General features: G+C 42.0%; 1 protein-coding gene across 5 annotated transcripts in view; it reads right to left on the bottom strand.

Moving 5' to 3' along the window:
• MCTP2 (multiple C2 and transmembrane domain containing 2) overlaps nucleotides 1-14144 on the bottom strand; it is a 258369-nt gene that overhangs the window by 63513 nt on the left and 180712 nt on the right. For 4 of the 5 annotated variants that reach the window (XM_042876283.1, XM_042876284.1, XM_042876285.1 and 1 more), the window contains 2 exons: nucleotides 6133-6297; nucleotides 4678-4808 (listed from right to left, as the gene is read on the bottom strand). In XM_042876283.1, coding sequence (XP_042732217.1) covers nucleotides 4678-4808; nucleotides 6133-6297 — 296 coding nt within the window. Of the gene's footprint in view, nucleotides 1-4677; nucleotides 4809-6132; nucleotides 6298-14144 lie in introns of those variants that run through there. The other variant, XM_042876287.1, reaches the window with a different exon arrangement.

The raw sequence follows: 14144 nt of genomic DNA, 5'->3' as shown, positions 1-14144 counted from the left end.
AGCAGGAAGGAGAGGCTTTGTTGTCACAGTGCAAGGGGAGTCACATTCCTCCAAGGGACGGCAAGTGGATGATGGAGGGAGAGAGGTTTCACTCCGCTTAATGCCTGCCGACAAGTTTTTATTTAAACTAAACTTGTTAAGGTGTTGTCTTAATAGGCTAAAATTCCACAGGGTTCCCCCAGGTGGGTTTCTTCTGGGTAAATGGTGCATGTAGTGTTCCTGATTGATCCCATTCCAGTAGTAGAGCTGGAGCAGTTTATACCCATCTGCTATAAATTGTGTGCTTTCCGCTTCTTAACAGCCTATTTTCTGTGAATGCTAAGGGAGGTGGGAAAAAAAAAAAAACAACCAACATTTCAGCCTGAAAACCCAACAAGCTATGTTACGAAGTGAAACTCATTGCTCTGATGAGTTTGTAAGTCATCCAGTAGCTCTGTGTATTCAAACACAGCTCTGTGTGTAAGCTTCTGACCAGAGTCAATGGGGATGACTTCGCTCTGAGTGTGCTCTTTATCATTCACCATGCTGAGCACACAACAGGTTGCAAGTTTACTCTTATTAACTGCTTTCAAGTGGCTTTGAAAGAGAAGGAAAATAAGCCAGGAAGAGTTTCAACACAGTTCAGCAAGTAGGCTGTCTCTGCATAATTTCCAAGTGCGAGAGGTTACACTTCAAGCTCATTGCTATACCTAGACTCTTCTCAAAGATACGACAAGAGAAAATGCACAGAAAACAAACCAAAAATAAAAGAAAAAGGCAAGCGTTTCAGAAAGACCTCGTCATTTTCACCCCTCAGTTCAACATCACCTCAGCTGCACTAACAGCAGTGTTACCGATACCGTACATATTCAGTGCAAAGGGGGACTGTACTTGTTGTTGTTTTTTTTATATTTTTATTTTTACAAATGAAGAGTCTGAATCCAGGAGAGAAGAGAAACTCAGGGTTACCCAGCTGGCCTGTGGTCCAGCTGGCCACACAGGCCACATCTCCCACATCAGCATTTCATACACCCACTCAAACACAATGCAGAACTAGGAAAAGCTGTGTTTGATTTTTAGGTTAAGAACTGTCCATGTGAAAAGAGAGAGAAAAGACAAAGCTTTCAGAGAATGGTGCAGCTCCCACCAGAAGATAACCTTAGAAACTTCTTGTATCTTAAAGACAAAGTTAAATACGATTCCAGTTTGTTTTGGCAAATTGGAATTGTTTCACTTATTCAAAGAATTTCATTAGCCAAAGGTCAAGGAAAAGATTGAGTATAAGGGTGTGGGGGTAGGAGGGATGCACATGTGGAGGGGAAAGCAGCAGGAGATGGAGTATAAGCATTTCTTCCTCAAATCATGTCTGATTTCCGTGCAAGCTAACTTCCTAAAAACATCTGTGTTCACTCAAGGTGATGGCATGCTGCTGCAGTTTCTTTTGAGGAACTGAAGAGAAAATCCACATTTGCACTTGGCAAATGGCGAAAGGCTTAAGAAAAAAAGACAATGTTTCATTTAGGTTATAGGAGGCAACTGATTAGGCTATAATGGATGCATCTCGACGAAGCAATTAGATGTTCAATTTACTATGAATACACTCAGAAATTTTCACACAAGCACTTCTACACTTCTAAACTGAGTCTATTATCTCCCACCCTCCTGAAAGAGAAATCCTCCATTTTCCATCTCTCAGCTTCATATCCGAAGGACCTTATATATATAATTATGTCACAGGAAAGCAATAAGAGACTATGGGGATGACCACGGCATAAAACTAATGGAGGCATTCCACAGGCTTTGCTGAAAATTAGCCAGATCTAAATGCAAAGAGCAAAATCCACAGATTATTTGCACCTGAGGAGATGCAAATGATCTCCTGAGTTAAATTCACAATGTAGTAACTTTATTTCAGAACAGAATGGCTCTGTTTGTTGTCACCCTTCCATAAATCAAGGAATTAAACTCAGGCATAATATTTCACACATGACCATACGCATGTTCTACAGAGGATAGAGGTCTGTTACCTCAATTAAACCATTTTCTTCCTTCTCTTGATCAATATAGAAGCTTAAGCCTCTATACCGACCTCTAGTCCTGTAGAGAAATATGCCACAGCTTTAGTTTTCATTTAAGATTGCTCTTTTGACATTATGGCTTACAGCCCTTATATTTATCTGCCATATCTTTTATTCACTCTTTTCCAATTAATTTTGCAGAGAAACTTTACTTCAGAACAGTATATACTAAATTTGTTTTAATTTACCAAGGAATAAAATGTGAAGATTTCACTAGGAAGAGCTGGGCTTCAGCACTTCCAAGCAGTCCATCAAATAATGGTAAGTATCCTTACATACACCTAAGTATATATGACAATGCAAAGAGAAATAGTTGCCTTTTTTCCTCCAGAAGCCTTGGAAGCCCTTCACAAAAGAGGTCAGAATCATCATCAGTATACAGTAAGATGTGCCTAAGGTTAATATTTGGAAAGGGATTCCATATGCCACAGGTGCCAGAGAGATGGTTGACATGGTCCTATTCTGACGTATAGTAGACATAAATTCAGTGAAATTTAATTTCTGCACACGTTAACACCTTTGTTTATTAATATACATTAACATCATCTCCCATTTATAGCATGCCTCCTATCCCAAAGGACACAAAAAGCACTCCATAAACGTTAGCAGCAGCTCCATGCAGACTAAATAGTGGGATTATTTCATCCAGCACCAAAGAACAGCCACCCCCCAGTGTCAGACTCTGGCAGCTGAACCCCCCTCAGTGCTGCAGTATATTACGTGAGAAATTGGATCCCAATGGAAATATAAGGACAATGTAGGTTGGCTGAATGTAATAATTTAGGTTGCAGCACACCCTGACAGTGAGGGTTCATTGCACAATAGGAGAAGGGTGAGATGAAATCACAACTTCGCTAATTCAGAAGCAGATAAATGCCCCAGGTGTTAGCGTTTAGTACTGAAGGTCCAATGCATTTCTTATTCTATATGTTCCATAAGCTTCCCGGGCACTTCAGGCTCTGTTTCAAGAATATTTTACCTTTAAACCAAATTATGCCTGGGAGAGACGTTCCAGGGGCTTAAAGCATTCATACTACATGAAATTGTGGGCCTAATGGAATGAACAGAAGTCTTTATTCCACAGAAGTTCAGCAGCATGTGACAACTCATTATTTTAACATCAAACCAAGAGTCCAACCTACACAGCCCTGAGAGAACATAATGAATTCCACAAGTTAACCACAGAATTATTAAGATCCAGCAGATTTAGCTTTTTCCTTAAAATTATGAAAATAGGTGAAAGCAGTTGGGACGTAATGCTGTAGGTAATGACTGTGTACAACCCACGGATATTTCACTTAGATTCTTTCCTTACAGCAAAGTTGTGAAATCCAGAGAATTCAAAACTCAACTTGGAAGTCACGGTGACAATAAACATGGCTCTCATAATGCTTTCTTCCCTAGGAAAACCTTTTCCAGATTAGACTGCACTTGAACCACAGATTAAAAAAATATTTATGGGGTTTCAAAAGTTTCTACACTGTGCAAACGAGGCTGGTCATTATGCATTTGGTATTCACCTACACATGCCATTGCTAAATCTCGCATATTTTTTTCCTGTTTTGGTGCTACAGTGAAATCACTGCGCTTAAGGCAACAGCAATATTTTCTTTCCACTGACAGCAAAAATAACTTTAAGGTAAATCTGACAGACACAAGCTTTCCCATTGCTGAAATCCTTAATAACGCCACTGTTTATAGAATAAGCTGATCACTTTTTGCCACGCTGAATACCTGCCTGAAAAGGAAAAAAAATAAGGGGAAAAATATAAGGAGAAATTCCTCCTGCATCAAGGAGACTGAACAGAGGCAGGCCACAAACACTGCTACATTTCTTAACTCTAAACAGAAAATATCAGAAGTAATAAAAGTAACTGTGAGAACTGAAGGAACAAATTCATCTCCAGCCACTTCTCCATGTGATGAACAACAGCATTCAGCCAGAAAGCATTTCCTGCTCTGCAAAACCACAAACATTTGTAGAGCCAAAGGGGATTGTTCTTCTCAGTGAATAGTTTCAAACTATTTTAATACTTAAAGCAAGAGGATGTTCTTATTAGTTACTGGTATTTAGTCAACAAGTTGTGAAATAATCGACAGGTAAGAATGCAAACAACTGCAGATGGCACCCCTGACCCTGAGAATTTAGGGGCTGGATCAGTGATCCAGCTGTACAGATGCAGTCTGGGGAGACAAAAGAAGAGATGAGGGCAATAGGAAGAAAGTTGAAGTTATCTCTAGGGAACTAAGACTGTGCTAGTACTGTACAGAAATGGATGGAATTAGACAGGCAAAAAAAAAAAGATTAGGACTTAACAGTAGGAGCCATATTCCATTTCTACTAAGAAATTAAAATGAAAGGTTCAACTAACCAGCCCACAAAATGTCCGCTGCTAGTGTGACTTGAGATTGGGAATTTGAAGTTATAACGTAATACTGCAGCAGGACAAAACCTGGTATCAGTAAGGAGAGAGACATTACCTGAGAGGTCACCCCTGCAAATGATGCTCTAAACAGCAAGAGATTGTGCAATAAGTTGGGGTACCAACCTAAATATAAATGAACGTAATATAAATTACATCAGCTTTTGCATTTAACCCCCCTCCAAAAAAGAACTTACGTTCCCAAAAGCTCCTCGTGCTTTTTGTTATCCTTTCTCCAGACCTCAATGTCCAACATATCCTTCCTGTCAGAGAAGTAGTGAAAATCAAACTGTTCCCTCCACTGAGGATTTGCACTCTTACACAGTGTCTAGAAAACATGCAGTTATAATATTTACTTTTCTTAAATGGCACATATTTCCACAATCAAGCACATACATTTCTTCTACAACAAAGCCAGACAAATGCTAAGAAGATCATTCAAAGTAAATCTTCACAGTCCATCAAACAGAGCCTCATAGTTCTTCCTCACAACAATGCTAGATATTCAAATGCAGTATCAGTGAATGGCTGAAGAACTGCAAGGTGGATCCCTCCAGTTCCACTCTCACTGAACCGCAGTCATCAGTCAACATCACTCATGCCAGAAGAAATCAGGAATTTGCCTTATGAAGATGATCACCTTAAAGCAGGTTTGAATTAATTCAGAAATTCAAGCTAGTATTCTTCACTCTTTAACATTAAGATATTAGCAATGAAGAAGCAGCTTTGGTAATATTAACATGCCGCTCATTTGGTATCTATAAATTGTCCTTCTGGTTCAGGGCTATCTCTCACACTTTCAGGTTACTCTGAGAAAGCAAGTATTCACCGAATTGAGACTTAAATCACTTGCAATTCATATCACACTACACTAACCACCATCAGCATGGCCACTGAGAGAACAGGAGATAGGATTAGCTGGACCATGACTGAGATTTCCTCCACCCTGGCTGCTTTTCTGGACCATGAGATTGTACTTCATAAGTTAAATAAACTCCAGGAAAGAACATGAAGTACAGACAATTTGAATTCCTTCTGCAGCATTAAAGCTGCGGTCCCCAACTCTTGCTGGACTCCAGACAGAAGTACTAAGCAATTAATTCAGCGCAGGCAACATTGGCCTGAACTCCCTCTTTTAAACTTTTCAATTTTCTGTGACTGCAAACAATGGAGAGTCATTCAGATTCATAACACAAGCTATGGACCATAAAGAGAAACATAAAAAGGGATCTTAACTAGAATACTGTGTATTTATTCTAGAATAACTAAACCATTTGTAACTTTTCAAAGCTGCTTTTCAAAATAAAAACATCATATCGTGGCCTTGGTTGAGGTCTTTTGTAGGGGACAAGAGTGCAGGTTTCAGTCTACATCTGAACGCTGTGTTCTGTGAACTTGCTCTGCTCATTTTGTACAGGAGGGCATGTAGCCTTGTTTCATTTCACATTAACGCTGAGCATCCATCAATACGATGAGCGTGTTAAATGCACAAAAACAGATACAATGCTCCCAATTTCCTTATTTCTGCATTGCTGTATACAGTAAACATCAATAAACATCTCTGAACTGGTCTCCTGCTTTTGATCTCACTTATATAAAAAAAAATAAAAATCAAGAATAGTTCCAAACTGGAGGAAATTCTGAGTGCTTACCTTACTCTTGTATCTTTGATCTCCCAGTTTCAGGAGAATGAAAGCCGCTGCCAAGCCCTCTAAGGGGATGTTCCTCCCTTCCAGGAGTGTGATGGTGACCTGTCCATTCCACAGCTGGTTCTTGCACAAAGAGTCAGAGAGCCGCATGCTCCGCATGAAACTCGACTGAAAAGCAAGTTGGAGACACAAAACAGTTATACACCCTAAGCCAGGTGTTTATGCACACGTTGACAGTGAAATCATCAGAAGTAAGAGAGGTACCAGCAGTTCCTCGCAGCAAGCAAGGAACTGAGGGCACAAAAAAGCTAAAGGTTTTCTGCCTACTCCATGCTACAGCTGACTTTGTGAAGGGACCATAATCCACATCAAAACAGCATCAGCACATTTAGTTAAACTACCAGAGAGGTCAACACCAGCAAACCTGGCTGAGCTTCAAAAACAGCAGAGCTTGAGTGCATAGAGCAAACTGTTACCTCGTCTTATGGAAAGACACAGGAGAGTGATGTGAAGAAGGGACAGAAACAAAGAGGGAAGAAACGAAAGCAAACTTAAACATCTCCAGCTACACCCATAAAACCCGGGTATGTGCCTTCCTGTGAGGCAGCCTACAGCCATACACAACCTATAGCCAGGTGAAGAACTGAAGCCACATCTTCCACCACTCACTGTCTGCCCTCTGTGTTAGCTCTTTGCCTGCAGACCTTGGGAGCTGCAGCTTCCAGAAGCCCAGCTCAGGATCCAAAAGCACCGACGCCTGCTGAAAAGCACTGACACGACTGGGCTCTTTATCAGGAGTTATGGTTACCTAGTAGGCACATTTGTTACCTTCACGATTTCCTCTTACATAGCACGGCTGCACTAACAGTTTGCTAACTGGCAGTATTTTATTGGACAGAGGATGATTAAATAGGCCTTTATTTGGAGGGAGTAAGAGTGAGAGCTGGAAACGTTAAAACTCAAGGCTATCCTCTTCTCGCAGTAAAAGCCCTACCATATTTTATTCTTGGGAAGCAACTTTTAACTCGCCACACTTTGGAGCTTCAATCATATCATATACAGGTGGGAGACGGACAGAGGAGATTTCACGAGTCACTTTAAAGCAGGACGTGTTGGCTTTAAAAGCAAGTAAGAAATGTTGTTGCTAAATAAAACGATTGAAAAAGCACCTGATGTCGGAAGATTACTTTTTATGGATCAATTACCCAGCTACAAAATTCTTAAATCACGGGTGGTGAACTCACCAATTTTTACTCGCTTCTTATTTTAAAATACTCAACTCTTTGGATCCCACAAGCATATTAATATACTCCTATTTAAATACCCTGTTTGGCTTTCCTGGCACACTGGAGAAAAATTCCTACCTTTGAAAAGAAAATGAGATTTTAATTCATAAATCCAGCTGCAATGTAATTTTTTTCTTTTTTTTTTTTTTTTTTTTTTTTTTTTTTTTTTAAGTTTGTCTTTTAGGCCAAAAAACTAAAGCATGACTGTTCCCATGGACATACTTCAAAGACCCGGCAGATATATTCCTCCCTAAACACTGCAACTATTTCAAAATCCTTTTTATAAAAAAGGGAGTAATGTCCACAAGGGATCAAAGGGCATTCTGCAGTCTGGCAATCGCCTTAGAAAAATGGCAGTGCTTCCATGAAATATGCCCTAAAATAATTTTGCAGCTTGGTATGTCCTAATTTCGAATTGGATGTTTATCTTGGAAAAGCTTCTATCTAACTTGTCCATAAAACAGCTCCACTTAGCTCTATGAGCCCTGTGAAAATGGAATCCAAAGCTGGCTATTAAAGGGGCCTGGAGATTGCTTCCATATGGCGTAACAGCATGGGAGTGGAGGGCTAAGGCCTACAGCAGGCGCTGCTTGGCTTGAGCTCCCGATCTATCCATGGACACTCGTTGCATTACACCATAACATCTGGATTATTGCTTGTAATGTCCCTGGGAAATATCCACTTCCCATCAAAGCCTTTATCTATCTCAGTTGTACTTTGAACATTTTAGTATTTAACATAGTCATGTTTGATGTGATGTACTTGCTGCTTGCGGACCAAGTATTTTCCCCCCCCCCCCCCCCCCCTTCACCCTTCCTCGGAGGAGGAAGAGGTATTTGATGTTAGTCCACAAAAAAAAAACAGACAAAGTTTATAATTCACATTACAATTTCTTTTAAAAACAAAGCATCCCGTTCTCTTCAAAGCTTCCAGACCGAACACGGAAAGAGTTGTTATCACTGAGTTTGCAAATCAAATTTGGATTCTTTTCATTTTTTAGCTAGTCAAGTATTTTAGGGAGTCACTCAGTGCTGGGGGGTGGGGGTCCTCCTACCCAAATTCGGTCTAAAATATAATCCTGCCTTCTCAGCCCCTAGCTTGATAGATCAAAGGAGAGCTGGGAGGTACTCAAACCATTCCCAGGAAACATCAGCACCTGCAGCTCAGTACTATCAGAGCACATTGCAATGCTTCAACTCTGACCTCCCAAAACAGCTGACCCTGAGCAAACAGCCTTGTGCAGCCCTACTGCATGGCTGGGCAGCTGCAAAGCATTCTGTGCTGGGGTGCTGAGTCCAGCTCAGGAGTGGAGTATGTTGGCCACAAGCTGTGCAAACAGGACCTGACTATTTTCTGGACAAGATCAAACATCACTTTAAAGCACCGCACTTTTAGAGGAGCCAAAACGTTTTCAGCTGGTTCAGAATATGGTGCTGATCTGCACCATCTCAGCAATGTTGTCTGCTTCTGCAGTACAGCAATTGTCCCTGTAATCCTCCTTCCAAATGGAGCACATGATGCCCCAGGAAGGCTGCTTCCCTTGGGACCCAATCACATCAGCAATGCTTTGGGTTTCCTGCCCTTAACCATGGCTTAGCAGGTCTGAGAAGTCTCCCGTGCCTCATATTTCCTATGTGAACACCGAAGACCTGAACTGTGCTTTCTCTGCAGCTCCCTCCTCAGCATTCCCACACAGTTGGCAGGCTATTCCTCTGACCACCCTGATCTGATCGAAATCCTGGCCTAACAGGCAATGTCTCAGTTTCCTCTCCATTTTCTGGAAGGAAGCATGTTCAGGGAAAGCCAAATGTGGTACACCCAAGGACCTGAACCATCAATGAGTCAATTTTAATGTTGCCTGGGGAAGGCTGTACTACAGAAAATGTCTCCCAGGTGAAAAGAAATCCATACTGTATTATTTATTTCAAAAGTCCCAGCTCCTCTCTGATACCCCACGTATACTTATTTCAAACAGATTTACACAGAGTTAATTGATTAAACTTCACAGCCTCGCTCCGAGTTTGCAAAACTATTACAGAACAGAGCACAGAGCACTGCAGTCATTAGCCTGCATTAGTCCACCAAAGTTAAAGCAAAACAAGCAGTACAAAACCCACTTCAAATTCCCCTAACCATCACTACACTAATCTGCCTTCACACCAGGAAAATCAAAGCCCCTGCATGCCACCCAGCATAGGTGGCTTGCTCAGTGATAATTAGAAAACATTTTTAGCTATTCAGCTCTTTCCTTCCCTGCTGCCTCCAAAGCTGCAGACGTCTCTTCATATGGGTGCTCCAGCTCCTCCTGTCTCTGAACCCTGCTCTTTCCAGCTGCGCTCCCCAACCACTTGCCAGGCTTCAGGCTTCCTGCTGCATTTTCCCTCCAAATGCTGCAGTCAGCCAGTTCACACTCTGGCTACATCCCAAACCAAAATCAAGGTGCTTTGCCGAGGTACAGAAAAGTTGGCTGCAGCTAAGGTTTGACTAGAGAGCTGAAAATTAGGCAACACATGCTTTATGATGGCAGTTGGCAGGTGTCCCAAGCACAAGATATTGGACAAGTTCACTTCCCCCACCCCCTCCAATCCAGCATCCATCATTCAGAAATTAAGCTTCTGGCCCTGAGATCAGAATTTGTGGGGTCACCTCAAGAGCTCTGACTTCACCTGAGCTCTCCACGCATTAAAAAATATTCATACATGTATATAATGTGGGTGTTGGCTTGCAAATAACCAGCGACACCATAAAAGTCATCTTTATGAGCAGCTCGATGCTGTAAAAATGGGCAAGAAGTGAAACAAAATGTTTCCCACACAAACATGACAAAGAAAATGAGCACAAGAACATCCAAGAAAGCTGTACTGTAAAAGCAAACAAGCCCAAAAACACGCAGAGGATTTAAAGTCTAAGCACTCATGTTTATTGCAGATTTAGGGACTGCAAAACATCAGGTAAGCAGTAATATTTTCTGAAGCCTTGTCATGGAGGAGGACCCTGTCAAATGAAGAACAAAGGTGGTTCTTTTCCATACACTTTCTTCCTGGAAAAAAACCGCATCTCTGAACAGGAAAAAACCATCAGCGCTGACAGTACCATTTCCAAAATTTAGTTGCTGATTTCAAAAATGAGTAGAGAAGCTTCTCGCACCAGCTTCCAGTTTTCTGCTACTTTCTGGTCTTGGTTTCAGGAAGAAAGCTGGATGAGAACAAGCAGGTGAGCCACACTGCCTTCACAGAGACTAACATTAGAGATGAGCGAGAGTGAGTTTTGGAGGAGAGAGGACTCATTGACCCACAGCTTCACAAAACCCTTTAGGAGCTTGAGTCGCCCTGTGAAAACCATTGGATATAATGTCCCTCTGTAGGCACCCAGTGAATCCCCTCTGGTGCATCGGGAGCTCTTTCAAATCTGTCTCTTTTCCTGACACACACACGCGCCCCAAGTTCAAACTTGTTTTTTGAAGCAATAAAGAGATGCAGAAAAATTGTACATTTAAATGACATGGCGAGGTGGCCAAGTGTGAAGTGAGCCCATCTCTCACATCTTTCATTTAAAAGGATGAGACAGGACAACAGAAAGCCTGCTGCAATCCCTGTGAAGAGGTCAACGTAGAAACTGGGCCACATAATTTGCCGTTTGAGAAAACAACAACACGCAAATAGAAGACTCTTTGGACCTCTCCTCATTAGGCAGGGAAACCATTTTGCAGAGGCAGTCTCCCCCTGGGATAGAGGAGAGGGCAGCGAGAATTGCAAGTGAAGCGACACGAGATTGCCGCCACGATGCATGACCCCGTGGCAGCCGAGTCCCTGCGCTCCACAGAACGCTCCGAGCACGCCGCTGCCCACGGGGTATTGTGGGAGAAAGGCAAATAGAATGAGGCAGGCCAAAATGAAACCTAACAGCCCACGCAGAAAAAGCAGAGCGAGGGATTTTCCCCTGCGATGAGACGCCGAGAAGTGCTTGGGTCCGGTCAGCCTTTCAACCAATTTATTCAATCAGCTTCGGCTATCAAGGTGGCAATTGCGTCGCTTTTGTTTCAGGACTGAATGGCTGCAGGTCAATCCACCCCAAGCAAACCTGCTTATTTGCTTCAGAGATGTTCAACACTTAAAGGTTACTCAGCTGTACAAATGCTGGAAATAGCACACGGGGCTCTTGGGGCAAGACTCAAACCACCCGGGACAAACAAGGCTACTGAGCATCACCACGTCAGACTCTGGCAGAGACAGTTACCAACTCCTTCTGCACCCCAGATAGCTCCAGAAAAATAGAAATAAAATCATAAAAGACAGTAGAACTTGCCAATACTCAGACATGAGCTCATGCGTTAGTGCTACTTAACAGCATCCCCTTCCCTTTGCAACACCACTCTCCATGAGAAAGAAGAAAGCTGCACTCTTGGAGACAGCTCCTGCAGAGGACAATGCAGTTCTCAGCTCCCATGAAAAATGAGGGCTCTGGATGTGCTGCCCATGTCTTGGGGTGCTGCCCAAATGTGCAATGATTCCCTCTAGCAGCAGTGAAGGATATATACTGTGTAATCAACAGATAGCTAAATCATCCAGTTTAACAGCTCTTGCACCAAAATGATTTAAAAGACAATATTCAGTCGCTGAAATCCTTCCTGCATAATATTCGTAACGAATGTGAAACTACTGTAGCTAGACTGGATTAACTCATCCTGCTGCTGTTTCTATTGTTGTCTGAAATGCAGCTTTTTTTCCCTGGAAAAACAAGGGAATGTGGAGAACACACATGAAAAGTATGCAGCATCTACAACAGCCCGGGTGAGTCCCTTCACCTGTCTGACACAGAGTCACCTTGGGCATTAATACTACCACCAGAGGTACTACATATCTGGGGTGAAGCCAGCAGGAACCCCACAGCTAATGTAACAATTCATTTAAAATAGTCATGTTCCAAATCTGCTAAGTGCACTGAGATAACACAAAATGGCCAAAACAGAGTATAGCTCAATTTCTCTCATGTAAGGGGAAAAAAAAAAAATGAGATATATGCATTTTTGCCCATCTTCACAGTAAGTCAGTTTCCTTGCGTTTTTTTTTTAGGAAAAGAAAAGCTAAATATTACAATATAGGTCAGCTATAGTTCACTTTTAATGAAGTCAAGAAAACCATTCCTAATAGAAAACTTCTATTTGCTTAAACCTGAAGAGATGAAATTTAGATCTGTCTCAGTTCAGCTGCTCAAATGGAAAGTATATGGCCTTTATTCCTGCGACAACCAACCGGAGTCAGCTCAGGAGCCAAAAAGGAGATGAGTTTGTGCATGCATTACAGAGCTCTTCCCATTTCCCCTGCCCCCCTTATTGCTGTATCTTTATCTCGTCCAGCAACATTGTTTTCTACCCCATCATACTCTCTGGCCATTCTTCCATAACCTCTTGTGCCTTCCCTAGACACCTATATTCCCCACGCACACCATTTTTCTTTCTTGCCTTTATGTTCTGCCACAAACTGCTAGTACTGCTTCCACAGCCCAGAGTTTCCTAACTAAAGATGGTTATTGATGTACAGTACTAGTGTTTTAGTGCAGTAGCAGAATCAATAAACTAGGAAATACTGCTTTGTCAGATTTTGCCACTGCATGCCGGGAAATATTTTTAGTGCCTTTGGATGGTCACAGAGCTTTTTCTTTAGAGATCACACTGGAGCATGAACTATGTCTTCGCTTGGAAGAACTGAAGCTCTCCTACCCTCTAGTGACTGTAAATGAACAGAGCACAAGGTTGCAGCTTTCCCCCCTCCTCGTTTAAACATCACTTGCATCTCTCGTAACTTGGTCCCATGCCTTAGCATCTCAATTTTATATAAAAAGATGCCTCGGCACAAGCCAGAGTCTTGAGAAGTGTCAGACCTGACAATATGGCTTATAGCTGAAGGTCTAAAAAAGTGTGTATATAAAAAAGATTGTTCAAAATGCAATGAGATACAGCATACAGTAGAAAAAAAACACACGACAGCGACCAAGACAGAAGTTTGGCTATTCTGCACAAAAAGGAGCAGAGTTTAAAACCTGTCTCCCTTTCCTGGGACCCAAAGCCAACCAGCGCCAAGAGACAACTGTGTGTGCCTGCGTGAGGGGGATCGAGCTACACCAGCTGAGTGAGGGCAGAGTAATTTCAAGAGCTTTACTTAAAAACTGAAGCACTGAGCTCTCCAATTATTCCATTGCTTTCTGTCGTATTGAATTCAGGGATGTCTGGCAGGCCTCTGCAAGCACAGCACTAACAGGTCTGTGTTATCCCCAGAACCAGGACTTGCTGAGCCACCAGTCAGCTCCAGGGGCTCTACTCTGCACCACTTCTGTTTACAGAAATATTTTTGCTGGGACAATATCTGAGAGAATAGGCTCTTCTACATACCACAACACAGTTACGATGAATAAAACAAGAGGAGATTCGTTATTCAATTGATGTAGGCACAAATGGATAGTTATATAGGGAAAATATCAAATGCATACGTGTTCACATAGGAGCCAGATTTTGATTTTCAGGAGGAGCTTCATGGCTCTCAGGATGACTATTGGGCATTGCAGTTTCTATATCGTTATTATTTGCTCAACAGCAAATTAAAGCTTTACAGAACAAATGAAAATCCACAAGTCTGTTTTCTGAATCAGTTAAAATCTCATGCAAAAATGGGATACTGCAGGAAAGCAGATGTAATGGCAACCTTCAGGGCTACTAGAAAAGACCAAGAAAAA

This window comes from Lagopus leucura, unplaced genomic scaffold (genome assembly GCF_019238085.1).
Source record: "Lagopus leucura isolate 7727_CA_CO unplaced genomic scaffold, USGS_WTPT01 Super-Scaffold_100015, whole genome shotgun sequence".
NCBI lineage: Eukaryota > Metazoa > Chordata > Aves > Galliformes > Phasianidae > Lagopus > Lagopus leucura.
The sequence above is the reverse complement of the archived record's forward strand: the minus strand, read 5'-3'. Positions and strand labels throughout refer to the sequence as shown.